Raw genomic sequence first — 27,676 nt, forward strand, 5'->3', positions numbered from 1 at the left:
AAATAAGTCTGTAGACTAACATCTTTCAATGGATCGCAACTTTAGTCTTGAACGTTTTTAGACCTGGTGATGGCGTACACTGGACGCTAGTGTGAAGTTTAGACTCTTCTAATTCCAGCTGGAATTCCTCCAGATCAGGGTCATCTGGAATCATGTGGGACAAAATTCAGTGCTTCAGAATCAAACATACAAGCCTCTTTAAGTAAATAGACTGAATTTACTCTCTGCACATTTATACATGCAGTACCATGACACTTCTGTCTCAAAAAGATCTATGATATTCATATTTATGTTTTGACGTGCACGTCCACCTTGCAGTTTTCATATCATCAGTTTAATCTGAGGCTTGGCCTCCCCATATGGAGTTTGCCTTTTCTCCCTGTGTCTGCATGGGTTTTCTCCCGGTGCTCTGGTTTCCTCCCACGTCCCAAAAACATGCATGCTAAACTGATTTAACGCGATGCCCAAATCCGGTCCTTGAGGGTGCTTCTCCATCCTGTTTTCCATAAACTTTCTTCTCCAACACAGCTGAATCAAATAATCAGGATCATTATCAGGCTTCTTCAGAGGTTGCTGATGCGGTGATCATTTGATTCAGGTGTGTTAGAGAAGTGAGTCATGGAAAACAGACTGTGGATGGGAACCCTTGAGAACCAGCCTTTGTGAACCTTACTCCAAATTGTTCCAAAGCTATGAGTGTGTACGTGTAAATGGTTGTGTGTCCTATTGTACCCTGCAATCGGATGGCAACCAATTCTGGGTGCACCCAACACTGCCCTATATATATATTGTTTTTTCTTTTTTTTTAAAGACAAATGGGTACTTTTCTTACATTGTGTGTCAGTGTGGTGTGGGTAAATTGCAACAGTTCTCTTGTGAATATCATCATCTGTGTTACTTTGTTCAGTCTCCCACTGGCTGAATGTCTTGTAGCTATCGCATGAGCCATACACACAGCACTGGTAGGCATACGGCATCTCAATCACCCTGTAACAAGACAAAATATGAGACATTATTGACACAACAGTTGAACAGGGATGAGATGAAATAGCATTAATGTTACATGATGCACACTGGGAGCAATTTAGGTAATGTTTTGTGTTTCAAACAATTTGATTTCCAACCAATCGATGTATCAATCCAGAGCGATGAGACCTATTTCATGTGTGTGTACCTTACCTCATGTGAGGGAATTGATCGATGCCAAAGGCATCGTACAATTCAATGTTTCCTCTGAGCTTGAGGTGGGTAAGACCCTCCAGGCCTGCAGATGGCATTGAGCTAAGCCTGTTTTCTGTCAGATCCCTGAGATGAATAAAGAAATTGTCAGGTAACTCCACGTCAGGTTTTAAAACCTGCACCAAGACGTGCAATATAGTACTAAATGTTCATTAACAAGATGTTGTCAACCCATTACGTTAAAGGTAAACAGACAAAATAAAAGGAAGAAAAATATCATCATTAACTGATTGATATATTTCACCATCTGTTACTCACAATTTGACCAATGAATGCAAAGAGGCAAAGGCATCTGCATGGATCCACTCTATCTTGTTCCAGCTCAAATCACTGACAGAAAAAGAATTATATTCTGAAACATCATTGTACTGTATGCCTCTTACCAGTAGAGGTCAGTAAAGCAGTATGTTATTACATAGTTATAGATATGAAAAGGAACAAACTTTAAAGTCTTAATTTCTTTCTGAATCTTCATTATCTTTTTGTATGTCTGGCCACCGATTCAGGGTGTCCCCCACCTGGTGCCGTAGTTAGCTGGGATAGGCTCCAGCACCCCCGCGACGCTCATGAGGATAAACGGTTCAGAAAATGAATGAATGAATACAAAGCAAGCTTGCATTAAATATCCATTTAGTTGGGTCTTTGCTTAGATGATGCATATCCAATTCAAAGAAAAAAACAAGGCTTTGATCATGTGCATCCCAGCAGAAAAAAACTGTTTAACAATTAGAGGAAAAACTAAGGAATTTCGTTTTCATTATATTAGCAATAAAATGTCAATATTCTTAGAAAGAAGACATCATTTCAGTTAGTAGACATTTTTGAATGCTAGAACTGTTTCAGACCATCAAATGCGAATGTTTCAGATTGTCCGCAAATGTTCAAGATGTCAGTTTTATTTTTAGATTCTTGGAGCAGCCATTTTTCACTTGAGGGCCATTTATATCAAAGCTTGTTTTTATTATAAAACATGTGCAAAACAAAAGTTGGATTTACAGTGTTTTCAAAGAGCTGAGCTGCTGGAAGGTGCTGGACTCTAGTCTCGTGATTTGGTTATGCTGAAGACCTCTGTTGAGAGAAATGAGAACCATTGAGCATAAATATGATTTTCTGATTATCATTTTCTGGGATTGTGGTAGCATACACTCACATTTCTTGTAGTTCAGAGCATTTGCAAAAACTTGACAGATAATGTATTTTGTTGTGTGACAGCTCCCTACAACACAACAAGCAAAACACAATTTTAGGATACACTGCTCTTAGTTTGACTTTCGTCATCTTCAGTTTTTCGTCTCTATATGTATGTACTCTGGTACCTCTACTTCTGAAGTTAATTCATTTCAGAGGTAGTTTCGTCACTTGAATTAGAAGAGTTGCATTTTACATTTAAAGGCTCCAATCCATTTCATGGTTCCCAATACTACCCCTTAAACACTTTAAAATCTCTTAATTATGTATGAAATATGTGAGAAAAAGGGGGAAAATATCGTTATTTATTGAGGCATTAAAATGAATAAGACATGCAAAGAAAGACATTATCCAGTGTGTAGTAAAATGAAGTTGGGGGTTAGTGAGGGAGGAGGCAAACGTTTGGCAGTTAAGAAAACATATGTACCCACGCACATAAACACACAACATAACTTAAAATTATGTTATGTTTGGTGAAATATCGATCTAACAATGATTGCCTTTGACATCTTTTCATAATTTTCCCAAAAACTGTGAGGTATGCACCGACAAATTTGGCAATACCATGACTCGTGAACACTTTGATAAAAGAGCGTGCTTAGTTTCACTCGCACCGGAAATAGCTTTCTTGAGGCCCATGATGAAAAACAAAAGTTGAATTAGGCACACTTGGAAAACTGCACAAAACAGTGTGTTAGAAGTATGCAGCTCCCTCTTCGCCCCAATGGGAGGCCTGTGGTGTGTTGGGATGGAGCCAAATCGGAGAGCAACTCTGTATCATGCCAATACAAAATTCTACAATTGTATTTCCATTTTGGGAATGTTTGAATTTTTTAGCCTTCACGTTTAATAATTTGAATTTCATTTGTATTTTGAGGCAATGTTTTCCCATTCGGGGCTTATCGGAGCATGAATATTTCGTATGAAGAGCCATTTGGAAGTAGAGGTACCACTGTATCTGTGTGCGTATACTTACAACACTCTTAGACTAGGCAGCAGTTCACATAGATCTAGAGGGAGAGTATTGAGTCCCGCCTGAGTCAGAGTCCTAAAAAGTGAGCAAGACAATTCCTCTCATTATTGTGGGAGTGCAAACAAGTATCAGCTCTTTCCAATGAGAGTAATTTTCTCATATCTTAAACTGTCTTTGACAGTCCTTAATCTGTCACTTTAGATTTCTTTTTGTTTGTCTTTGCCAATGTCCCTCCCACTGTATGTTTCAGATTTATTAGTCGACTAGTATTTTATTTTTACATATGTAGGGAGTAACTAAGTCTCATTATTTAGGTAGTTGGCCTTTGCTAAAGCTCAAAGTAGTATGTACTCTTTTTATTATATTTTACTGTTTGTTCATATGGCCATGCAAATACCACAAGAAAAAAAACTTCAGGGATGGGATTGCGTGCTTAAATCAATATTGATGAGTGAGCCACCATCCATGCCCCCCGCCCCTCTTCTTTTTTTAACTATATGAGTCACAATTTAAACACCTGTCTTTGTTCATGTGGATAGGACAGCAAGTTATCTCTGGCAATGGATGTAACCACTCCTTTTGTTAATGATTTAAACTTGGTGCATGTGCCATCTTAGTTATCCGGTGTATTGAAGCTTCTCCTTTTAAGTAAATATAACAGTGTTTTTGCAAGTGGTTACTCAAGAGAGACACTCACAAAACTTCCAGGCTGGTGGTTCCTTTCAGGTCAGGAAAGTTTTGAATTAAGTTTGCTCCATTCAGTGAACTGAGAAGAAAAAAAAGATGTAGTATCTGAAAAGTGCTCACTCTCACTAGTACATAACATATGTTGGTCCATTAGAATGTCTAACAGCTCATTTTAACCATTGCACTTTTCATCCAACATTAATACAGGCTGTTTTGGCTGTCTCACTAGACATCATAAGTCACCCAATTCAACATGTTCTTACAACACACACACTCTTACCACATCAGGTCACAACACAGCAATATGGTAATACAACATAATTCAGTAGACCATTACATGGCTGCTCTTGCTACTTGGATCACACAATGATTTAAATTGTGTTTCGGCCAACTAAATGAAACCATTTTCTACTGACCGCATACTTACAGTGTGTGTAGCTTGGGTAAGAACTGGAAGGCGGATTTACCCACAAACTGGATGGGGTTCTCATAAAAATGGCTGCAAGAAAATAAAAATGGTTTATGTAAAATGTAGTTGCATATGGTTTAAGCTGTCTACTGAAAATAGGCGTATAGCTTTTCATGTAGCGTTAAGTAAAACCATTAAACTCACATGGTTTGGAGGTGAGGGTTTCCCACAAAGGCCCTTTCAGGGATTGCTTTGATATTGTTGTTATGGAAGCCCCTGAAAATTAAAGTCAATATACAATATCTATATAGTTAGGTCGTCTATAAATATGGATCTGATTTGACTTTGTGGGTGTGGCTCTATGCTTGTGTGACAGTGGAATGTCATGTTGCACCTGCCATCACACAGCTGAAAAACATTTTGGGGTACAAGAAATTCGAACATGAACACGTATGCTGTTTGGATCTATGACACGTGTGTGCTGTGGAACATCTGCTGAGTTTAAGTGAAGATTGTGTCTGTGTGTGTGTGTGTGCGCATGTGGGTGTGTGCCAGCACCTGCTTTGGGCGAGAGAGATTGTATCCGAGTGCCACATTAAATTCACTTAACGGGATTAGTGGGGATAAAACAGCCACGATAGTCATGTTGGGCAGGTGTTAGTTTGTGTGAGTGTGCGTGTGCATGTGTGTGTGTGTGTGTGTGTATGTGTGTACGCACAGTTCCTGAAGCTTACTCAGTGTCCTGACGGCCACAGGGAACTCCTGAAGATCATTGTAATTTAAATCCCTATGAAAAATGGATAAACATCAAGTTGCCATGGTGGAAAAAATATTAAAAAAAAATTCAATAGATCTTTAACCCACAGGGCATGGAAATCATACTTTAAGTATTTACACATTAAAGGTCTAATCCACCTATGGTAATATAGATGTGCATTAAAAAGGACATGTAATTTTCTGTAGGATAAGATGAGGGATTTGACGTTTGCTTGATCCTTGCAATCATCTTATTATTTGGGTCTTATTGCTTTTTCATCACTGCTGTCACTGGCTACTATTACTTGCAGTCAATACTTATCTTCATAATCAAGTTTTTGGGGCAATAATCCTGTCATGCAGTTTGTTTGTGATAAATGTGTAAACACATCCAAAAACCCTCACATGCTTGTATTCAGGCTCATTCCGAATAGGCTCATAAAGTTTTAAAACCGGATTAGTCTGAATTTATGATAATATTTACTCTACCGGGTTAACCTCTTTCAAAGGGTCATTATGTGCCTGTTTTATTGTCAATGAATTTTGGCTTTTAGGATTAAAATAAGTAGTTTTTGCTGCATTAAAAACTACCAAAATGTGACGAGAAACACTTTCAGAGTTAAGAGGAAACTCATGACTTCATTATTGTAGTGAAAGCATTTAACATTACAACCACTTTAAGACGTAATGTTTCACAACTCTACTGTGTAATGTGAAATGCAATCTAAATGGATTATGTCTTTCAAGCATAAAGCCGTGAACTGAAACTCAGTGATTGAGTGAATGATTGAAAGTAGCTCATACATTTTGAATATCCCTGTAATCTTTACAATCTGACAAAACCAGCAGAGATTTTTTTATAATTTAAATCAATCCAATGCCTCACTATTTTTGGTCATGAATGTCTATAAATATGTAAATAGTTGGGAAGGATACTCACAAAGTTTCCAAACTATGTAAACCTTCAAAACATCTCATGCCCATGATCTGAATCCTGTTGTTATGGAGATGTCTATGGAAAAGAAAACATAAGAGTTTTTTGTTTGTTTGTTAATGTTTTTTTGTATCATTATCACCTCAAGCAACAGAACAAATATCAGTTGCTACATTCTTTACTTACAGTACAACAAGTGCAGAGAGGTTAGCGAATGCGTAGTCTGGGATATGAGTGATCTGATTGAGGGCCAGGGTCATAGCCTGAAGGGAGGGTAGATCAACTAGGGCAGTTACTGGGATCTCAGTCAGGGAATTGTCATCCAGCCACAGGTGTCTTAGAGCGCGAACCCCTCTAAAGGCACCAGCAGGTACTTCAGACAGGAGATTAGCATCCAGGCGTCTATGGAGTTAGAAAATGAGCCTTGTGAGTTTTTTTTCTGGTTTTAAAACTCTTCAAGCAGATTCAAAGACTGTATTAATGAGGATTTTACAGACTCCACTCTCTTTTCTCAAGCACTAATGTATTCCGTGCAACAACAACAAAAACAAAAAAAATGTGTCAAGTTTCACCAGCACAGGCATGTACAGTAGATCCAAACAGGATCTTTCATAATCCCATAGAGTGTAATCAAAAGGGAACATCAATCTTCCACTTAACTATTTTAATTAGCTGGCCCCATGGCTTGCTTTTACTGAGATACAAACACTATTGTTTGATATTTTTCAATTATATTTTAAAAAAAATCTATACAAACTTGCAGTTTTTGGTCTCTTCAAGATGACAGAACTTAACCAAACATTATCCTCCTAAAACCACTGGCATGAGCGTAAAATTAAAAGAAAGGAAATGCACCAATGCATTTACACTGCCCAGGCTGATTATTGCGATGACATCCTAGTAAGATATAATATTCAACAACAAGTTGTATGGCACTTGGTGATCCCAAAACCACTAAATCAATCATTTAGGCAATGAGGCTTATCAAAGAGTTTATCAAATCATGCCCCTGCCCCCACTTTTACTCATGACGTATGATACACCTTTAGTGGTATTAAATTGAAAAAGGGGGGTAAATCATGCCCTACTATTTTTCCATTATTGTACTATATTAAAGAACTCACAATCAATGTAAATGACTTGGCATCTCACCGATAAACACTTAGTTTTCTTCTAAACTCCCTAATCTATCACTGTGATTCTTTGAGGCCTGCACTGCAGCACCTTCTGTGCCTCGTCATGCCCTCTAGGCTTCACCAAACAAACAGAAACATCAAAGAAAAATCTGGATTTAAATTCTCAACTCAGGTCTTTCCTCCCCAGGGACATTTTCCACCAGGGGAGGCAACTGTATACACTGGCAAATCTTTCACATGACATTTTCATTGTCTTTGTTCTTTGAGCATTTTTTCCTCCCCACTTTTTTGCTATTTTTATCCATTACCTCGTCCCTCGGCATTCTGCGTGGACATTGTTTGTCCTTGACCAAAATCACAAGATGAAAGCTGCGGAAGACCCTTAAACCTTCTGGATTGCTCCCCAGGGCAAAATGATAATTGTTCCTGAGTGGACCTGCCAGGTCTCCAGAAGGTCCAGTCAGAATACTAGGAATGTTTCACAGAAACCAATAAAGCAGCAGCTATTTCCTGTCCATTACATCAAAGTCGGGAGTATGATTATGGGAATGTGAGAAAGAACATTCTCTTACGTGGCCCAAGAGTTCTTTGAATTAGTTTCCTGTCTGATTTCTGGATGAGCACAATGCAGTAGTTGTATACTTTACTGACTCACTTTGGAATACAGTGTTTTTTCTATGGCGAGAAAAAAGAATTATTGCAATGAAATGGATCTTGTTTTTTGATCAGCGCACACTTTTCTGTGATCTTTTTCTATAATTTTTTTTTAATCATGTGTTTCACGTCAGTCAATGGCGCCGGCAAGGTCTGCTTTCCAAAAAAATTCACCTCAATCATCCTGTGCTGGTCTTATCATTACTATAATGACAAGATACTGGTTTTCTACGCAGGGATTTTTTGCGTAGGTGTGTTTCCTCTTGTATTGAAGCCAGCTCTAAGGGAAGTGATTGTTCAAAGACCACACACAAGCTTGCATCGCACATTGAAAGCAAAGATAGCTAACTGAATATTGACACAAACCGACAAGCGATCTGGCTTTGCAGCACAATATTTAGAGATGTGTGAATAGGATTTTTTTCAGCAGAGTTGCGCACGAGTTGTAATGTTCAATAGTCTTTTTTTTACGACTTAAGCTTACAATAGAAATATGGCTTAACGTATAAGAACATTAACACAGAAAGCAGGCATGTGGCTTTTATCTGCAATATATTATTATTAGTGGAGATGCATGAAGACTCATGTTCACGTGCACACACAGGCATACAATACGTAATGACACACATAAGTTGACCTGATACATGAGACAATTGAGCCACTAAACAATAATTAGCAAACGGATAGCAGTGTGGGTGGTGCAAGAGAATAAAGAAGAGTGGAAGAGGAAGAGCGGGGGAATTAATGGAAAATGAGGTTGTTTCACAGCTCATTGGAGATGTTCTCCCTGGCCTCCAGTGTCTGCTGTTACCCTCATGGCTTCCAGATGCTACCATGAAGTGCGTTTACACGGACAGACTCAGACAGCTTCGTATTGAATTCAGAGGTACTTAAGCTGGTAGTGAAGTGCGGGTTGTGGCATTTTTTTTTTCACCACTGAATGAGACATGTCTTTGTATGTGTGTTTAACTCACAATGAAAGCAGGTTGGGTAGGTTCCACGGAGCATCATCAGGAAGTTTTTCCAGGTGGTTGTTTTGTAGCATTCTAACAGGAACACAAAATATGCATTAGTAGCTCAAATAACTCATGATGAACAAATGGTGAGGGCACATAAGGTCATTAGTAATTCCATTAGGATGAGAATCTGAACCAAATAGGACAAGGTCAGTGAAGGTAGAGGAAAGTAGAATCTCCTTGGGTGGGCTGTTGATGTCATCCTCAGAAGAAAATAGCAATGAGGAAGTGGCAAGGGCAAGCAATTGAGCACTCAATTTCCCTCCTTCTCTGTTTCTCCGAAATTAGTTTTTTCATAGTTAAGTGGTTTTTGTTGTTGTTTTTTTTATATTAAAGTGGGACTATGAGAGTTTGACTGCTTTTGATGGGTAGCCACAGATGAATGAGGAGGACGAAAAACAGTGCTGATGTAGTTAATTTGGTTAGTAAGGAAATATTTGCTAAGTCCAATCTTGTCGGTCTTTGTGAATATTCATTATTTAAACTGGAGTTTTCAGTCTGGTGTTGCGTACATGTGTAATTTTTCTGAAATTTTATGAAATATCTGTGGTGCAGTTTATAGTCAGGGCCGTGCTGAAATGCAGAATTTATGGTCCTCGTGAAAGTTTAAAAGATTCGCCTTGTCTAACACCCACTAAAGATGTGGCCACATTTCATAAGGTTTTGTCTTACTCTGGGTATCCATATTTTTTTAATGTAATTCTTGTGGTATTCGGGGCTTGCATGAAATAGGTTCATGGTGACTACTTTGTGACTTCTTGTAATCATGGTGGGTGGCACACCTAGGAGGTCCTTGAAGTACACTGGTGATAGTGTGAGTGGTGTTTACCCCCCAAAAATGGGTGAATTATTTCAGTGTACTTGCTATTATCAAGAGAGCAACTTCTCACATAATAATTGAAAAAATAAGCAAGAAGTATGGCAAGAAGATTAAAAGCCATAAAATCGCTTCTGAAAGGAGGAAGAAATTACTCACAAAACTTTAAGATTGTGGAGACCCTGGAGTGCGTGGGCTGAGATATATTTCAGCTGATTTCCAGAGATTCGCCTAGGGGGTAAAATACAGATCAAAATGTGAGACGAAAAGTAAAGTACAGGCATAAACTGGATAAAAAGCTGAATCACATAAGGAACGTGATGCCTTATACTTTGTTCTGTACTTTTGCATTTGGGATCAAGTGCTGCCATGACTTCATCTTAAGGCTTTGGGGTGAGTGTTGGGCCACTATGCAAATAATATTCCATTCCTTCAATGTGGTTGCTATTGGACCCAAGCACACCCTGAAACCTTAAGCAATCAAAGCGAGCCGTGATGAGTGAGTAATGTCTGATTTTAATGTGACGCGTGTCAGCTCGGCAAGTGCTGAAATAAAATGTGTGCTTGTTTTCCCGTGCACATTTATATACGTGCTAAGGTATATCCCTTTTTTGCATATGTGTGTTGTATGACAGCTTGTGCTATTTTCCGTGTCCTTGATTTAAATTGGGCTCATTCTAAAGAGCCTTGAGGTGCAATGGAGAAAAACCACACACATTCATACAAGCAATCCAATCAGCTTGTTTATCAAACACAGCACCTAATGGTCACTTGTGAGTGTGTATAAGATGTCCAAATAAATAGCATTGAGTCCAACAGTATAACTCTGAAGGTCAGAAGCTGGAAGCTCAGTTTAAACAGATTTGCGCTTCACAGCTTGAGACCACCCAATTTGGTTAAACATGAATCCACACGTTACATGTTACACATTGGCATCTTCTTTCTGAAATGCTTGCTCTTTAGTCAGTCAGCCTCATGTCTTGGTGCAAATCTAGTCGCATAATGATAGAATACTGGCTCCCCTTCTAAACCGCCATCAGCACTATCACTCAGATGGTAACAGACAAAGGCTCGGATCCAATAGTTATGTCAGTATTTGTCAGGTGGATGAAACGTGCTGGCCAACCATTCAGATTCACATTTACATGCCAATTCTCACACGCTTGAAGTGTCTGTTCATCAAGACAAATACAGAAACAAGAACACTTGTGTATTATAGGGTGTACGATGGATTGTCTTCAAACTAACATTGGCTATTTAGCAGTAAAAAATTCAAAGGTGGTTTTTGTTTGCTTATTTTTTTTTGAATGCCTAACGTTATGTTGCAAAAATAAATGGCAACATGTACACTGTTTATATACTGTTTTTATCGTATAGATATCTTTCGGCGGTCGTACATGTATTTATGCGATGCTGTGAAAAATATTTATCCCCCTTTTTTAATTCTTTTTTTTTTGCAGTTTTATACTCTTCATTGAGATCACTAAATATCTGACTCTTAAACATAAAATACAGTTTTTAAATGAGGATTTTCATTATCAAGTGAAAATAAACTATTCCAAATGATCTTTCCCAGTATGAAAAAGTAACTATCCTCATGTTAAATCATGAAAGACTATGGCTGATTACATTTTTGGGAAAGTTGAGTATATCTTCCCTTGACTAAACTAAAGTATTTTTACTTTTAGACACGTTTAATCAAGAAAGCACTTAAATACAACCCGCATGACACATTAAATTGGCTATATCTTGTCTTAACAATAAAATAAAAAAATAAATAAACAATCTCTTGCTGATGGTTACATTTCGATCAGGATCTTAAGTGGACAAAATTTCCACCACACATGCACGCAAAACCATTTGAGGCTTCTTCATGGCAGTTTGTACCCAGCCAATCTGTCCCATTGGACGCCATCAAGTGTATAGTTGTGGGCTTTTCGTGCACCAAGTGACCATGTGTTAGAAGTAGCCAATAGTACTGTGCAAATGTGGTGAGTTCCAAAACAGTTATGTGGCTCGTCTTATATGGGCTAAATATTGGGCTAATGGGTATAGGCATGTACTACTGTTAAGTATATTCTGTGTCTGTAAGGAGAGGGAGAGAGAGCGAGAAAGACAGTTATACAAGACATTTTAATGTATTATTACATCAAAAGCAAAGGCGGGTAGTGAAAGCGTGTTTTGTTGGCATCGATTGACTTCACCAAATCACCCTTTGGAGTTTCCATGACATCAGTCTGTTTATATATGTGCATATGTACATATGGGTGAATGTTCCGCACTTTAGCTTTCATAATCATTCCAAATCAATCTGACTGTAATGAAAAGCGCCTTGCTCTTGTCAAAGCATTGCCCCAGCTGTTTTTTCTTTTCCTTTAATTTGATTTCAGGATGGTTTGGACTCCTGTTGGCCCTTGTGCTTGCATAGTTAAAAAAAAACTCCCCTTCAGAGTTTTTCACGCCAGTGAAATGATTTTATGGGATTAAACAAAAGGTACCATGTTGATTTTAATATTTAACATTTTTCTAGTGTCAATATAGTTAGTTGACTACCTATTTAGTTGACTGTAAGCCGGAACTCGCACTGGAATATAAACTGTCGGTGTCAACGTTATATAATAGGATTTTTACACCAAAATGCATGTACAGTGGTACCTCGACATACGATCTTAATCCGTTCCGGGACTGCTATCGTATGTCGAGCTTTTCGTAACTCAAGCGGACGTTTCCCATTGAAATGAACTAAAACAAATTTTGCCACACCACCACCCTCATGTTCACTATTGATGAGCTGTTTGCTGTTGTATTCCCTTCAAAATATTCCGAAAATGATGCACACAAATGTCCTCACAATAGGATAACGCACGACCACTTGCCAACGAGAAGTAGTCTTGAATGAGCAATCGCGGGAGCTAACAGGCTAAGGAAGGAATAACGTATTGATTGTGGGTAATGAAGTTTTATTCAGAGAAAGGGTGCCATTGCCTATCGGTGTTGTGTGCATGAGTATACTTCATTACCCAGAAAGCCCTCTTTTTGCCCGCGCATGCGCGTTGTGCGTTTCCTGGTCGATGCGTAGGAGAAACTTGTCTGAATAAATCGTTCAGTGCTCGTAGATATCTGTTATACACGAAAGAGATGTGGCAAAAAGACAGTGCCCTACAATGATAAACAGCCTCTCATGTCATGGCCACCTGGCTTGGTCGCATCTCGAAATTTTGATCGTATCTAGGGCGAATTATTCGATCGAAATTTTCATCGTACCTCGAGCAAGTCGTAGGTAGAGCTGATTGTAGGTCGAGGTACCACTGTACATAACACTAAACCTGTAAAAATCCCTAAATTTGATTCACTGGACCATAAAGCACAAGGTTCAAAATGTGGAAAGAAGGAGAAAAAAGTAGAAGCCTTATCGTCTGAAAATAATGGTTTCTGAATTTAATTTAAAACAATGCACATTTTTATTCCAATAAATGCAGCAAAGCCATAGTGATTTTATTCGATCCTGTTAAAAGATTTTGGTTTCTCGTGTCTGTATTTACAAGCACACAGGCATGCACAACCTTTCACACCTTTTATCCATCAAGTGAAATTTGATCTTTCCTTCTGTTGAGAGGTCCAGCCTTTGGGTCAACCACTTAACCTGGCATTAACCTCTGGATTTATTGTGGTAGAATTAAAACTCTGAAAACTGTCAAAGGAATGCATGGCATAAGAATTTAGTAGAAAAACAGGATCGGTGAAAGAAAATGACATGAGAAAATGGAAAATATAACTTAATCAAGATGGTTTCTTTTGCATGTACCTGAAGGATTAAGAGGGCCAATAATGTAATGCTGCTGGTGTTCTTAATCTTGTTTTTAACATTTGAAATTAGTTCTTGTTTAGGAGAGTTCCTCCCATATAATCTGAACATTGAAATATATATGTATAGTTGAGTAATTCCATAATCAACTCAATCCCAATAATTAAATAAATCTCATAAAAATATGACACATGATCATTAATGCCAAAAAGTTAACAAAACTGACTGAAAATAACGTGTTAGCATCCATTAAATTAGAAAGGATTTAATGTCTGTAATTGAAAAGGTCTATTTTGTGCTTCTACAAAATCAATGTCTTTTAAATTTTAACTATGTGTATAACCATAAAAGTGGGAGAAAAGAATCTAAAGAAACGCACTGATCTGCAATAGATGATGTGCTTTGACATGAAATTAAATGGAGGTGTACAGTGGGGAGGCAGGGATCTAAAGCCCAACATAAAACAATTTATCACTCAACTAGTCCCAACATGGTTACTTCTGGTCTCTTCTGGTGCTATTAGTAAATCCAGTGCTTGTGCAGCAGACACTTCGTCTAACCTGTCCAGTTTTGTTAATATACAGTGTACCTTCCCTGTGTATAATCACAATGGAATAGTAATAGTATAGTAATAGTATACTATAGTATAGTATAGTAATAGTATCATGTATTGTCTCTTTAGAGAACACATTTTCTGTGCCAAGTAGATGTTTATTTATGGCATCTTGTTATTATTTCTTTCTGCTTTCATATAGGCACTATTTCACCTTTCCACCAGAAGTTAATGTTTAGCCCACCAAGTAGGCTATTCCCCACTCCTTTTTCAACAGTGTCTATATTTTTCTTCAAGAAGCAGTGAAGAAGGTGTAAAGGCAATGGCTCTTGAAACAAAACACATTTGATCCTTTTTCAAAGTCAGTACTGCAGTAGTTTGACTTTAAAACACAATTGCGATTGTCTTTGGACTGAGAAAACAGATGGCGCTCCAACCAATCTTCTTCTCCCGCTCTGTCATCGATCACCAAAATTCTTTGCCAATTTTATGACAAAGACGATTCTCCTCAGCCTAGTATTATAATTTTTTGAACGGAGACCTTAAAATTGTTTTCTTGTTAACAGCTCCCCACCTTTTTTTTTAACACGCTATTTAGAGACAAATGAAAAATCACAATAATAAACGCCCATTGGCAACAGGCCAAAGCTTTTCTAATCATCTTTGTATGGCTGCTATGACTTGCGCGTCTGCATTACGAGCAGCTGTAGAATATGGGGTTCTAGCGGTGCGCAAAGAACCTGCTCAACTAGAGTTAAAGACAAAATATTCCCTCTAAATGAATATCAGGTTCCTTTGAGCACTCATTCCAAGGCTCACTGGGCTTTGCTTTAGGCAGTCTCTCAGTGGGAGAGATGAGAGGCAGGCCGGAGTCATCAATCGCTGTCGCTGAGGGGAGCACATATCAGCCGCTGAGGCTATGACTTTCTGCTCATATATGAGTTGTGACTATAGAAGGTTATTACCTAAATATGAGCTGAATGATTCCATACTCACAGTTCCGTTAACAGGTGTAGTCGGTTGAATGCTCTTGGCTGGATATCGCTGATGTTATTCATGCTCAGGTCTCTAAAAAGAGGAGTGGTAAACAACAGAATGAGCATATGAATCAATGCACAGGCAAGCGTATCAGTGGTCTTTGAAGATTGTCAGGCCGTGTAAATCATGCGTCGAGGAGCCGTATTTCACGTTGTGATCAATCATCCACAGTAAAGAGTAAAACACAGAGAGGATGAGCGGTATGTGGTGGTTAAAGGAGGAGGAGAGGGAAATATGGGAACATTTCATCAATGGACCCTTCTTGAGCAGCTAATTTCCTTCTCCTTCCTATTAAGCTTTTCCTTTTCCAGATGTCTCACTCTCTGATCTGACCCCCTTTCTCATACCTAGCTCCATCCCGTTGCTCCTTTTTTCCGGAGACCACATCGCTCCAGTTTTTGCACATTACTGTAAGGTAGACACACTCCATCCCTCTGAATTTCTGACACACTCTACAACTAAGAGTTTGTTGGGGGTGAATGTTGACGCAGCTGCGATTGCTGAGGTTAAGGAGGGGCATGTTCCGATGTTCTTTCCCCGTATGCATGCACACCCTTTGAAACAGTTTGAGATTGTGCAGCTTTGACAGCTTCTGTCTCAGCCTGTGCAATAAAAAAAAGAACACTTAACTTTTTAACTCATTTGTTTAGGTCCTTTTAACAAACATCTTTCTGAATGGGGTTAATTCACCACCATTCTTTGTCTTCATTGTCTTCATTGTCCATGGGGTATTAGTCAAGATGGAGGCTCATAATGTGTTTCTTTGTGTCCGTGATACTCACTATTGCTCGTGGTGCCAGACCACCAGGCAAGCAAGTGTAAACTGTGCTCCCGAAAGCCCCTAAAATGTTTTTTTTTTACATGTTAGCTGTTTGTTTGTGATGTCGGCCAAATTTGACTTGAATGGATTGACCCACTTGTATGATCTATATTTAACTCTAAAGGACAGTGGGAAATCATTCACACAAAACCATTCTTTGGTTTTTGCCTTATGAGCATGCAATGTTTTGCATATTCTTCTGCCAAGGGTTAGGTTTGTAATTAAGTGACCTTTTTATAGCCCAACTGAAATTGAATATGTTCCTTTTTGAAAGCCCCAGAGGTCCCTGCAAAACAGAGCTTAAAGAGGTTCAAGGTGTCAGTCAAGGACACTTGAAATGGAGGATACCTTCAGCCAGTGTTAGTGGAAAGTTAGCTGTTTCCCTAATGACATTGTCGCACGTCAAAGAAGGCCATCCATCTTCCATTTGCACCAATTACATTACCATTACTAAACTTAACTTGGCTGTTACTTGTGTTCCATTCTTATGGTTTAATAAGTCTTGGAATCGTTTGTAATATTCTGGACTGACATTATACCCTTATGTTGACAGCTCAAAGTGTAAATGCATCTTGACAGATGCTGGGGATTGTGCCATAAAAGGTAGCAATGGGCCAATTTATAAAAATAAAAAATACTAGCAGACGGCTGCAAGCCTCAACAACGGACAGATTGCAAATTGCATTGAAAGTGCTTTTCAGCTTTCAGATGGCAACAACAGACTCTGAAATAACTGATTTAAAAAAAACAGTTACAAGTGAAATTGGGCGTACAGAAAATGTGATCAGATTCAATTGAAATTCATGAGTAAAAAGTTGAAATCTTGTTTCAATCTTTTCAATCTGGAAACTTAGCTCCATTTGCACAAAACCTCTAAACACAAGATGTTATCCCTTTGTAGTCCATTTTATTTTCTCAATCAAAAAAAGTATTTTTTTTCATATTTTTTGTTATCTTTCTTATTTTGCATGCCATATTTTTTGATTGTCAAAATGTTTTGGCTCGTCTCCCATTGCAATAAAAGCACACTGCTGATGTAATATTATGATTACTTGTCATGTGTGACTTTTATTTTACATCCAAAGAACTAATTTAAAATATACAGGGTGACCATCGGTGATAACAAAATAAACAGTAAGGACACATGCTGCTCTCCTGAATGGCATAAAATACAAAAAAATTGATCAAAACACCTAGCATTTTAAAAAATATTTATGAGGCATCGTTGAAGAAAAACTTAGCTGCATAGACTTTCCACGGCTTCTGTCCACAGCAATGACAGAATAAATAAGCTTCAATGGGGAAATGTTTTGTGATAAAGACACAACAGTGAGTCATGGGGAAAGGTTGAGTATGGCTCAGTTTGGTTCTGCTCTCCAACAGACTCGCTGGGAAGCCGGAGAGAGACACAGACATTTCTCCTCTGCAGGCCAAGGCCTCTGCTGACAACTTGACGTATCGTTGGAAGGCGCTGTGCTATGGCTTGTTTTTAAAATCAAATAACAGCTGTGGCTTTTTTAAACCATGATAATTATGATTGATGACTACCACATGTGCATTGTGTCGGCTGGAGCTGTGACGTGCAGATATTTTCAGCGCAAGTAAATGGCCGCAACAGAAAATGAGAAAGCAAGAGTTAAGATATTTTGCCGTCTCTGCAGGGTAAATGGGAATTTTACCCATTTGTTGCTGGCTGGGTGTGCATGGTGAGATGTCTGTCGCATGTTTTCACACCCCATTTTGTTTTCCACTAAGCCTGCAAACGTGGTAGTTATAATTGGTGATTATATTTTGCCGCATCATACGTGGAAAAATATTACTATGTGGGCCCATGTGTTTCAGAGGGTCTGTGGACAAATGGATTTCTTGCAGTTTCTTATGTTTTCCTGTGAATAATTGTTGTTTGTTCACAGAATCGCACAAGAAAGTAAATTTTGTAGAGCTCATATACCCTTGGGGAAAAAATCCTTCATCTGGCATAGGCACACAGGGAATATCAGCCGCTCAGATCTCTGCCTAATGCTGAATGATGACCTTAGACAAGGAGACATTTGCTCATCCCTACACGCAAAATCTGTCATCCTGTGTTTAAGTACTTCAGATAAAACATCCTTGATGCACCGCGGCCATTCTGATTTTCGGATCAGTCATCTAATATACAGGGTTTTTTTTAGGTCTCTGTGCTTATACATATATGTTTTTCAAAGCGGTATATAATGCAAGAACGTACAGAGCTAGATGTTTTACAACTTATTGAATAGCCATGACCGTCATGTCTGAAGGGGGAAATTTCCATTTATTCCAACTGGGCCCTATGTGGATTTTGTTTGTGCCTATCTCACCATCACTTCCCATCTCTGTTTCAAATTTCAGCCAGAGCATGGAGTTATACACTGACCATTTTTACAATAATGTGATTTATCTTCTGCCCATTTAGCCATTAACAGGATCACTGAAGTATGCTATCAACCCTGTGATCAAAGCCACCTCTGTGTGTGGGTGTGAATGTGCCCCTAGCTCCATTGTAGACAATTTTCAATAAGTTGGCTTTCCTTGACAAGAGCGATGATTATGCGCAACAAAACAATGTGCCACACAATATGAAAAACAGCTGCTCTCATGCTCTGAGGTTCACCTGAACTATATCCACCACCACCACTACAATCAGGATGCACACGGACTTTTTCTAGTGTGCATGACAGACCACCCTGCTTGGTGAATATGCTCTCAGATGAGAACAACTGGGATTATCACGATGATGTTTGTCTCGTGTTGGACATGAATTGTGTCAGGCAGGGGGTAGGAAGATGGACATTTTTTTGTAAATTATTAAACATTGTGTCAAAGCCCAAAAGTTGAAAGGATGAATACTACTATTACCAAATGCATCAACAAATTTCTCAAGTTTAAGATGAAAATGGAAAGTGTGCCATGCTTTAAGTGTGTTATGTATTTTTTTGTATTATTATTTGAGTGTAATCACATTTGTTGCAAAAGGTTGCCTCAGCACCAGGTTCTCTGACTTTTATTTTTTTCATGGGCGTTCCGTCAAGACAACTGCAGTACGACGATAACCTTCAGCGTTGTTTCACTGCTTGCATATGTTGGAGTGAACGCTTCAATTTTGATGTTACACGCATGTGCACTGTGTGTCATGTCGTAGTGTTTACGCAAGGAAATATGTTTTTTTCTGGGGGTCTTGACTGTTAGGCTTTGATGGCAACTTCTGAGAATTTTTTTTGTACTAGGGCCAACATTGTTTTTTAGCTGGATAGCCTCATGTGAGGTATTAAGAAGTAAAAGTTATTTTATTGTTTTTTTTGTTTTGTCGAACAGTGGTGACATATTACAATTGTGAGGACGTGCAGAGAAATTGGACACAACACATAAAGCCACATGTGAAAGAGGTCCAGTTAAGATAGAATAAGATTGGAATTAGAATGTCCATATGGCATGAATATGTCAGATGTGTGTTCTGTATGAGCAAAAAAATCGGTATTTGTGAATGTAGCCAAGGTCAATACACACATTACGAATGCCATTGAGCTTTCAAACGACGGCCAATCAGAGCAGAGTTGAAATTGAAATATTTATTATGAAATTCCCTCAGATAACTACTAAATTAGCTTGATTCTTAGCACTTTTATCGTAAATTATTGTTCAACCGGGGTTAAATAGCATCCAAGTTTATTAAAGAAAAACTTAAATAACATTACCGTTTTGAAGTAACCAGCAACACTGATCTTAAGAAGCAAATAACTAAAGGTGTGTACACCATATTACAGCTTGCAATTATGCATTCAAAAATGTCTGTCAGCATCTTCATAAAAACATCAAAGCAATCAGTTCAGATGCCTAGTAAATGCTAGAGGCAACGTCATGTCACTGCCAAATTATAAATGTTCTGTTGCCTTTCATCTGAGCTGATAAGTATCCTGCAATCTGATGGTCTGTTAAAAAATGTTTTAAAAAATAAAATACTATTATGATTACTATTACAATTACATTAGTATCTGCAATTAATGGGACTAGTACATTGGGGAGGCATTCCTCAAGCCTAATTTCAAACACTTACCTCCATAACTATATATTGACAACAACATATCTACTAACTGTGTGGAGTTTTTTGTGTTTTTCCCCGTAATGCCTGTGTATATTTGCTCCGGTTCCTCCAACATTCCCCCAAAATGATCTGATCAAATGTTTATTAGAGATGGCTGACCAGTATGTATTGCATTCACAAGATTACATGTCCCAAAATCTTTGCTAGTTGTATGTTGGTGTGTCGATCAGGACCAGCATGTCCAACCTCCTTTGTCATAGTTCTTAGTAACAGTTTGAAGTTTGTCCCTCTTTTTAATTTTGGCTGCCTGGGAATTTGAGTTTTAAGGTATGATTGTATAGCAGCAGGTGTTTGTTTATAGCAACCAGTTCAGGGTGAACCCCACCTTCTGCCCATAGTCGGCAGCTGTAGGCTCCAACCCCTCTCAAGAGAACAAGATAATAGGTGAATAAAAGGTTATTTTGTTTTGGACATGCAATATCAATTGTGTCAAAGCTCTTGGCATTGACACAAATATGCTGTTGCCCTCGGGAAGTGTAATTTTTCATAGAATTACACAATAGAACTTAATGAAGGCACAAACCCATCTCAATTCACCATCTCCTTTATTTCTTAACATCCCAGAAAATAATTTATACTACCTTTTTCAGGTGATGTTTTAAAGTCAACAAAGCTCTAGCAAATCTACAAGTTTTTTCCCCCCCTTCAAGGCAAATCATCTGCAAAGAGTCTTGGCTATGTAGATGGTTGGAGGAAAATGATGACTAGATCCCTGCCTACAGGGCAGTAGTTCTGTATTTGCAATGCTTTGAAGCCACACCTTGGCTGTTTTGTTCTGTAACCATGGCAATAATGTTTACTGTTGTGTCCATCCAATCTCTTCAACCTAGTCAAAGCCAGGTTAAGAAAGGATCTTTTAACTCACTTAATATGCCTGTTAGGGCGTATTTAAAGTTCGTAATGCGCACCTTTTGAGCTGGTGTGAAGACAAACCAGAGAACTTTGCTGAGTAACAGACAGACCTCACCAGAAGGGTGGTCTCGGTTCACGTCCGCACCGTGGTCCAAACTAGGACTGAAATCCCACACCTTTTTCTTCTGGAGCCACAGGCATTATGGCTCAGGATGTATGGTTATCGTCGCAGGTACTTCTGTACTTTAGCGTTTTCCCCTTCCCAGACCGTTTTGTCCAATGACTGAACGACGCGTACACATACGCGAGTTTGTTGTCAAGTCCAGAGACAGAGAATTACAATGTGAAAAGGAACCACACTAAACTAAAAAAGGATCCTTTGTATTTTGGTCAGAGCAAAGGAGGCGAACTATGGACTTTTCTGGTGTGAATACGCCCTTAGTCAATGGTTGGGACCCAAATGGCTCCATGTGTTTGAAGATGAGGTCAATGAATATGAGTTTTACAATTAATTTTTAAGTGGACCAACCCATTTGGCTTTCAGTGACTGTCGTAGTCACACAACTTTACACGTGCACGCGCGCCATTCAAGAATAGTGCAGGAAAGAGGCTCTGCAGCTGTCTTTCCCCTCCTCCTTCCTCTTAAGATGGTTTCATCCTCCTGTTTTCTTTCTCTTCTGGACTTCCTGGGAGGGGTATGCTGCCCTTTGTGCCAAACTCTCTTTATCAGGGCTTCTCTTATTCACTTCTGTCTCTCATTTATGAGCCACAAAGCACAAGAGAAAGGGCGAGGAAGTCTTTCACCTGAACAAGAATGTCCACAGGGACAACTTGGATACAAAAGTGCACAGGAAACAGATAGGAGGTAAAAAGAAGAGATAAGGCAGAAAGGGGAGATGTGCCCTTGTGTTTTACGCTCTTTCCCGCCCGTTGTCATTTTGGGGGATAGTGACAGGCAATGCCTGAGAGGAGAAAGCGGCTGTTTAGTCTAGGGTCATGTCATGGGAAACCCATTAATGCCCCTTGGAAGTCTTCATATACTAGTAGATTGCACACAGGGCACAAACACACTCTTATGTCCACTTCTTGTCTTCCCACACATGAGACAGAGAGCAGTGGGGTGAAAGGTCAAGCACTTCAGTAATGGAACAGGAAGTGTTGGAGCAGTGTGAGCTACATGACATACAACTGCCTGCGATATGTGGACAGGACTGACAGGCAGCTGTTGTGGGTCGGCAAAAAGAGCCTTCATAGTTCATTAACATTTCCATGGTCTTTACATAACATAAACTATATACTATACTCTGCCTCCCTTGTTCATGTCTTGGTAAATCAAAATGATGCCTTAAGCAATTGAATCTATAGCACATGCTTTTTCAAAATATCTGTTGCCTCGAAAATTCTAATATACATCCATCACAGTGACACTATGTTCAAATATCCTGAAAGCTTTTCCTTAATGTCGTGTTGTTGTTGGATTTTTTTTCCTCAATGTTGATGCATTTTTCACACTCAGTAAACCTGTCACCAGAACTCAGTGTTAAGGGGGTACATGAAATCCACTGGGTGGAGGACAATCATTATCATTATGATTCTCCTCCAGACAGTTCCTATAGCTAGGCTACACTATTTGGACAGCACTGACGCACATAGTCTACGGTCTTGAATGACACTCTATGTAATGCCAAGTATATAGACATTACCAGGACATACAAAATGGAGCCTGCCTTGAGTTGGCTACTGAATTGTGCGGCCATGTTAAAGCTGTACTGTATTGACAAAGTGAAGGAATCTGTGATTTTGCCTTGTTTGTTTGTTTCTTGGAGATATCTTGCTGTTTTACATTCAAAGACGGATTTCGACTGAACCCATCACTTTTAATTGTATTAGGCCTCTCTAAAACCAGTTTACAAACACAATTTTCACATTTTCCCAATAATACAGTGTCCAGATGTTCCTAGGTCAGCCCAAAGAGTTTTTCTGGTGTGTCCTGAATTGTCTCCGGGCACTCCTCTTGGTCGGAAGTGCCACAGCCCAGTTGGCAGCCAAAAAAAGCTGAATCACTGTCAGCCAAGAAAGGTCACAGCAGATTCTATTAGACATATGTGTGCTGATGGAGAAGTATGTATCAGAATGTTCCGCGTTGTGTATTTGTAATTCTAAGAGAAAGGACATTGTATCCATAAAGAAAGGATAGAACTGCGAGTGGAGGTCTAACGTGGCAGAGGACTAGTATAGTAGAATAGCACAGGTCATGTATCGGGCAGCAAAATAGTAGTGAGATGTGATGTAGGTGTGAGAGGAGTTTACGGGGAAGGTAGGACAGTATCCCAGCTCAGCTCTGAGCCCCTTCGTCTTTGGAGAAGTGATGAATAGGCTGACAGATAGGTTAGACTTGAATCGTTATCACCCGTGATGTCTGCAGATGACCTTGTGATCCACAGTGGAAGGCGCAGGTAGTTAAACATTTAGAAAGGTATAGGTATGTACTGCACAGGAAAGTAATGAAGTCAAATAGTACAAATATGTGCATCATTAACGGGGTGGAGGGAGGCATCCAGGTAATAATGTTAACATTGGCAGATTTCTTTTTTTAAAAATACGATGTTTTTCTCTTGAAATGGCTTTATTCGACTGTCTATATCCACTTTATTTTATACATTCCATTGTTCAATGGCTTTTTGTTTTTTGTTAGAAAAATGTTTCCATGTATTGAAACCTGACAATTAATTGAAATCTCAAAGGACCAATTGGTTGTAACGACAAAAAGGAAAGGAAAACTAAAGTGTTTTAAAAATGTCACTTCTTTTCCTTAATGTGTGGTTGGGGTGTGAATCTTGGTTCCTGTCAATGGTTGTTATAAATATTTAGCACGAGGAAGGAAGCTGAACACTGGAAATTTGAAAGAGCGTCAGATTCTGGTGAAAGTTTGCGCTCTATCTCATTTTATTCTTTATTGAAAACAGATTTCAAACCTCATCAACTCCAATTTACTTCTTACCTACTCGAATACAAAAAAATACAAATAATTAAAAAAGCCTTTGTTGTCATCATACACAGCTGCGTATAACGAAATTGGTAGTGCTACTCCACAAAGTGTGTTTTCCCAGTTTAAAAAAAACATAAATAGTAATATAAAAGTATAAAAAGTCACATCCCGGCTAGTTAAATTCTAAAATATTGCACAATGTAAGATATTGCACATTGTTATTGCACAGAAGGGATTATGTGTCGTGCTAACGCAAGTTCAGAGTCCTGATGGCTGTGGGGAAAAAACTGCCTTTAAGTCTATTTGTCCGTGCTTTGTGAGACATGTAGCGTCTGCCAGAGGGCAGCAGCTGGAACAGGTTGTGACCAGGGTGGTATTGGTCCCTGACAATGTTCCTGGCTCTGCTGAGGTAGCGAGGGCTGGCAATGTCATCCAGTGAGGGCAGATAGCAGTCGATGATCTTCTGGGCAGTGTTGATCACTCTCTGCATGGCCTTTCTGTCTGCTGCCATGCTTCCAGCGTACCACACTGTAATGCAGTATGCCAGGATGCTCTCCGCAGTGGCTCTATAGAAGGTTACCAGAAGCTTAGTGTCCAAGTTGTTCCTCCTGAGTACCCTCAGGAAATTGAGTTGTTTCTGGGCCTTCTTCACCACTGCCGTGGTGTTGGTAGACCAGGAGAGCTTGTCCGTGAGGTGGACCCCAAGGAATTTGAAGGACTGGACCCTGTCTGCGCATACTCCATTTATGAGGAGTGCGGCCAGATCTGTGCTGAGTTTGCGAATGTCAAGGATTATTTCTTTAGTTTTTGTGGTGTTTAGTGTGAGATTGTTCACCAAACACCACGAAGACAGTTTGTTGACCTCATCTCTGTAAGCAGACTCATCCCCCCTGAGATGAGTCCGACCACAGTGGTGTCATCGGCAAATTTGATGATGGAGTTAGACTGGTGGGTCGGTGTACAGTCGTATGTGTACAGGGAGTACAGAAGAGGACTCAGTACACAGCCTTTAGGGGAGCCAGTGCTCAGTGTAATGGAGGAAGAGAGGTGGGGACCAAGTCTAACAGTTTGTGGACGGTTGGTTAAGAAGTTCTTAATCCAGTAGCAGATAGAAGAGGATAGTCCAAGGTGGGAGTGTTTGTCAGCCAGAATGTCCGGTATTATAGTGTTGAAGGGTGAGCTATAGTCAATGAAAAGCATCCTCACGTTGTTCACATGGTGCTCCAGATGGCTCAGTGCTGTGTGTAGAGCTACGGCGATTGTGTCCTAAGTGGACCTATTTGCTCTATAGGCAAACTGGTGAGGGTCAACTGAGGGAGGGATTGTATCCCCGATATGGCGGGCGACCAACTTTTCAAAGCACTTCATGATCACAGGCGTGAGTGCAACCGGCCTACAATCATTCAGGCTGTCAATGGTTGGCTTTTTAGGGACAGGGATAATGGTGGCAGATTTCAGGCAGGATGGGGTGATGGATTGTTGCAGGGAACAATTGAAGATCTTTGTGAAAACACCAGTCAGCTGGTCAGCACAAGCTTTGAGCACCTTCCCAGGTACTATGTCAGGGTCAGTAGCCTTCCTGGTGTTCACAGTCCACAGTAACTGTCTCACTTCATGTTCCTGAAGCTCCAGTGTACTGCTGCATGGGGGTGGTGGATGTGTTGAGACTGGGTCTGATTTGTCAGTCTCAAAGCGGGCAAAGAAATGGTTCAGTTCCTCTGCTAGTGAGGCATCTGCGTTAACAGACACATTATTGTCATTGTAATTGGTAATATGTCGTATTCCCGGCCACATCTTCTTTGGGTTATTTCCTGTGAAGTGCTCCTCAATTTTCCTTGTATATGCTGCCTTTGCCTTTTTAATGCCTCTCTTCAGCTCTGCTCTGGCAGCGCTGTATTGTACCTTGTCCCCTGACCTGAAGGCGGTGTTACGGCATTTGATGAGTGCCTGGTTCTCACTGGTCATCCAGGGTTTTGGGTTAGGAAAAACCCGTATCCGTTGATTAACAGTGACATTGTCCGTGCAGTTTTTGATGTAGGAAAGTACAGTGTCCGTGTAGTCCTGGAGGTTGTGGTGTTCAAAAAGTTCCCAAATGGTGCGGGAAAAACAGTCCTGCAGCTGAGAAAGGGCGTGCTCGGGCTATGCTTTTATTATCTTTATTTGTGGCCTTGTTAGCCTCCGGAGTGGGATGTATGAGGGGGTGAGGCACAGGCAGAGATGGTCTGATCCAGCAAGCTGAGGGAGGGGTGTGGCTCTATAAGCATGTTTGATATGAGCATAAACATGGTCTAGAGCAGGGGTGTCAAACCGATTCCGCCGAGGGCCGCAGTGGGTCCTGGTCTTTGTTCCAACCAATACAGTGCCAACATTTTAACATATCAGGTGTTTTCTAAAATAAGTAGCACCTGACTTTAATTAACTGATTACACTTGCAAAAGGTATCCTCTTGTTGAGTTGGAATGAAAACCTGCACCCACTGCGGCCCTTTGAGGACCTTTGAGTTTTATCTCCTCTGGTGTGACACTTCACGTACTGGATAAACTTAAGGCAGAACAGTCTTTAAACATGCTTCGTTGAAGTCACCAGCGACAAGAAAAGACTCCATCAGGGTGGTCAAGCTGCTGTTTGTTTACAGTCGCTAGCAGGAGGCTAAGTGCTGTGCTAACGTTAGCATCCGGTGGGATTACAATGAAAATCATTAGCTCTCTAGGTAGATAGAAGGGCCTGCACCGTACTGCCAAGAGCTCTAAATCCGGGGAGCAGTGAGTGTTAATGATCCTACTGTTGCGGCAACATTCGTTGTGTATGTACACGCACCCGTGCGCGCCGCCATCTTGGACAGTTGCATGTGGCAGTCTTAGTTTATAGGTGTATTTCTTGTCATTGGAGGTGCATGTATAGGAAGGCAGCATGGGACATTTGTTGAATTGCTGGCGTCCAGCAAAACACAAGAGTATCTCTGTATTGGAAAAGTGAGAACTACAGATTCATGCAAGCACTCGCACGCGCAAACATTCCCATGAATTCCTAGGCCTGGAAAGGGGCACAATTGGAATCTGGGCCATGTAGGCCTTCAGAATTCTCTCAGTCAGAGGCACCCATCATCCTCACGTCACAGACTGCACATTCCAAGCCCCCATATCATACATGCTTCACGCTACTGTGCCTCTCTGAGTGCATACACTTTTGTTTTACACTTTATTGAGACCCCATAAAGAATTACGGAGCTAAATCAAGACCAAAGCATTGAATGCAAAAATAGCTTTTGAAACTGAAAGTTTAAGGTTTTTTCTCCATTGTTTTAAAAGACATAACATCCACCAAAAAATACTTTTTTTTTTCAGTTTCTATATCTTTTTTTTCCACATTCAATTTTTTCACAGAAAGATATTTTCTGGATATAGCTACATCGTCCTGAAAGACATTTTTTGGGTGTGTGATTTGATGTTTTGCAAAAACGAAGAACAAACCTTAAACTTTTCGTTTCAAAAAATGTAATACTTTTTACTTTAATTTAGCTCCATGTAATTTATATACATTCATACAGACTACACTATCATTCTTAAAGGCAGGTCAAACAGAAAATTCATCAGATTGCATACAAAATCCACACATACACAATAAGCTCACGTAGCCTCATCCTCACTAAAATTCCCTTTAAGATGCCATGTTGTGATTGAGATCTTT

General features: G+C 39.7%; 1 protein-coding gene across 2 annotated transcripts in view; it reads right to left on the bottom strand.

Moving 5' to 3' along the window:
* lgr6 (leucine-rich repeat containing G protein-coupled receptor 6) overlaps positions 1 to 27,676 on the bottom strand; it is a 35,108-nt gene that overhangs the window by 3,407 nt on the left and 4,025 nt on the right. The window contains exons 1-17 of one of the 2 annotated variants that reach the window (XM_077608413.1): positions 21,116 to 21,205; positions 15,164 to 15,235; positions 9,969 to 10,040; positions 8,951 to 9,022; positions 6,373 to 6,588; positions 6,193 to 6,264; positions 5,215 to 5,283; positions 4,701 to 4,772; positions 4,515 to 4,586; positions 4,098 to 4,166; positions 3,404 to 3,475; positions 2,390 to 2,455; positions 2,236 to 2,307; positions 1,498 to 1,569; positions 1,180 to 1,305; positions 833 to 987; positions 64 to 144 (exon numbers count right to left, since the gene is read on the bottom strand). In XM_077608413.1, the coding sequence (XP_077464539.1) occupies positions 64 to 144; positions 833 to 987; positions 1,180 to 1,305; positions 1,498 to 1,569; positions 2,236 to 2,307; positions 2,390 to 2,455; positions 3,404 to 3,475; positions 4,098 to 4,166; positions 4,515 to 4,586; positions 4,701 to 4,772; positions 5,215 to 5,283; positions 6,193 to 6,264; positions 6,373 to 6,588; positions 8,951 to 9,022; positions 9,969 to 10,040; positions 15,164 to 15,225 (1,420 nt within the window). In that variant the 5' untranslated portion in view covers positions 15,226 to 15,235; positions 21,116 to 21,205. Of the gene's footprint in view, positions 1 to 63; positions 145 to 832; positions 988 to 1,179; positions 1,306 to 1,497; positions 1,570 to 2,235; positions 2,308 to 2,389; positions 2,456 to 3,403; positions 3,476 to 4,097; positions 4,167 to 4,514; positions 4,587 to 4,700; positions 4,773 to 5,214; positions 5,284 to 6,192; positions 6,265 to 6,372; positions 6,589 to 8,950; positions 9,023 to 9,968; positions 10,041 to 15,163; positions 15,236 to 21,115; positions 21,206 to 27,676 lie in introns of those variants that run through there. The other variant, XM_077608412.1, reaches the window with a different exon arrangement.

The sequence above is a fragment of the Stigmatopora argus genome, chromosome 1 (assembly GCF_051989625.1).
Source record: "Stigmatopora argus isolate UIUO_Sarg chromosome 1, RoL_Sarg_1.0, whole genome shotgun sequence".
NCBI lineage: Eukaryota > Metazoa > Chordata > Actinopteri > Syngnathiformes > Syngnathidae > Stigmatopora > Stigmatopora argus.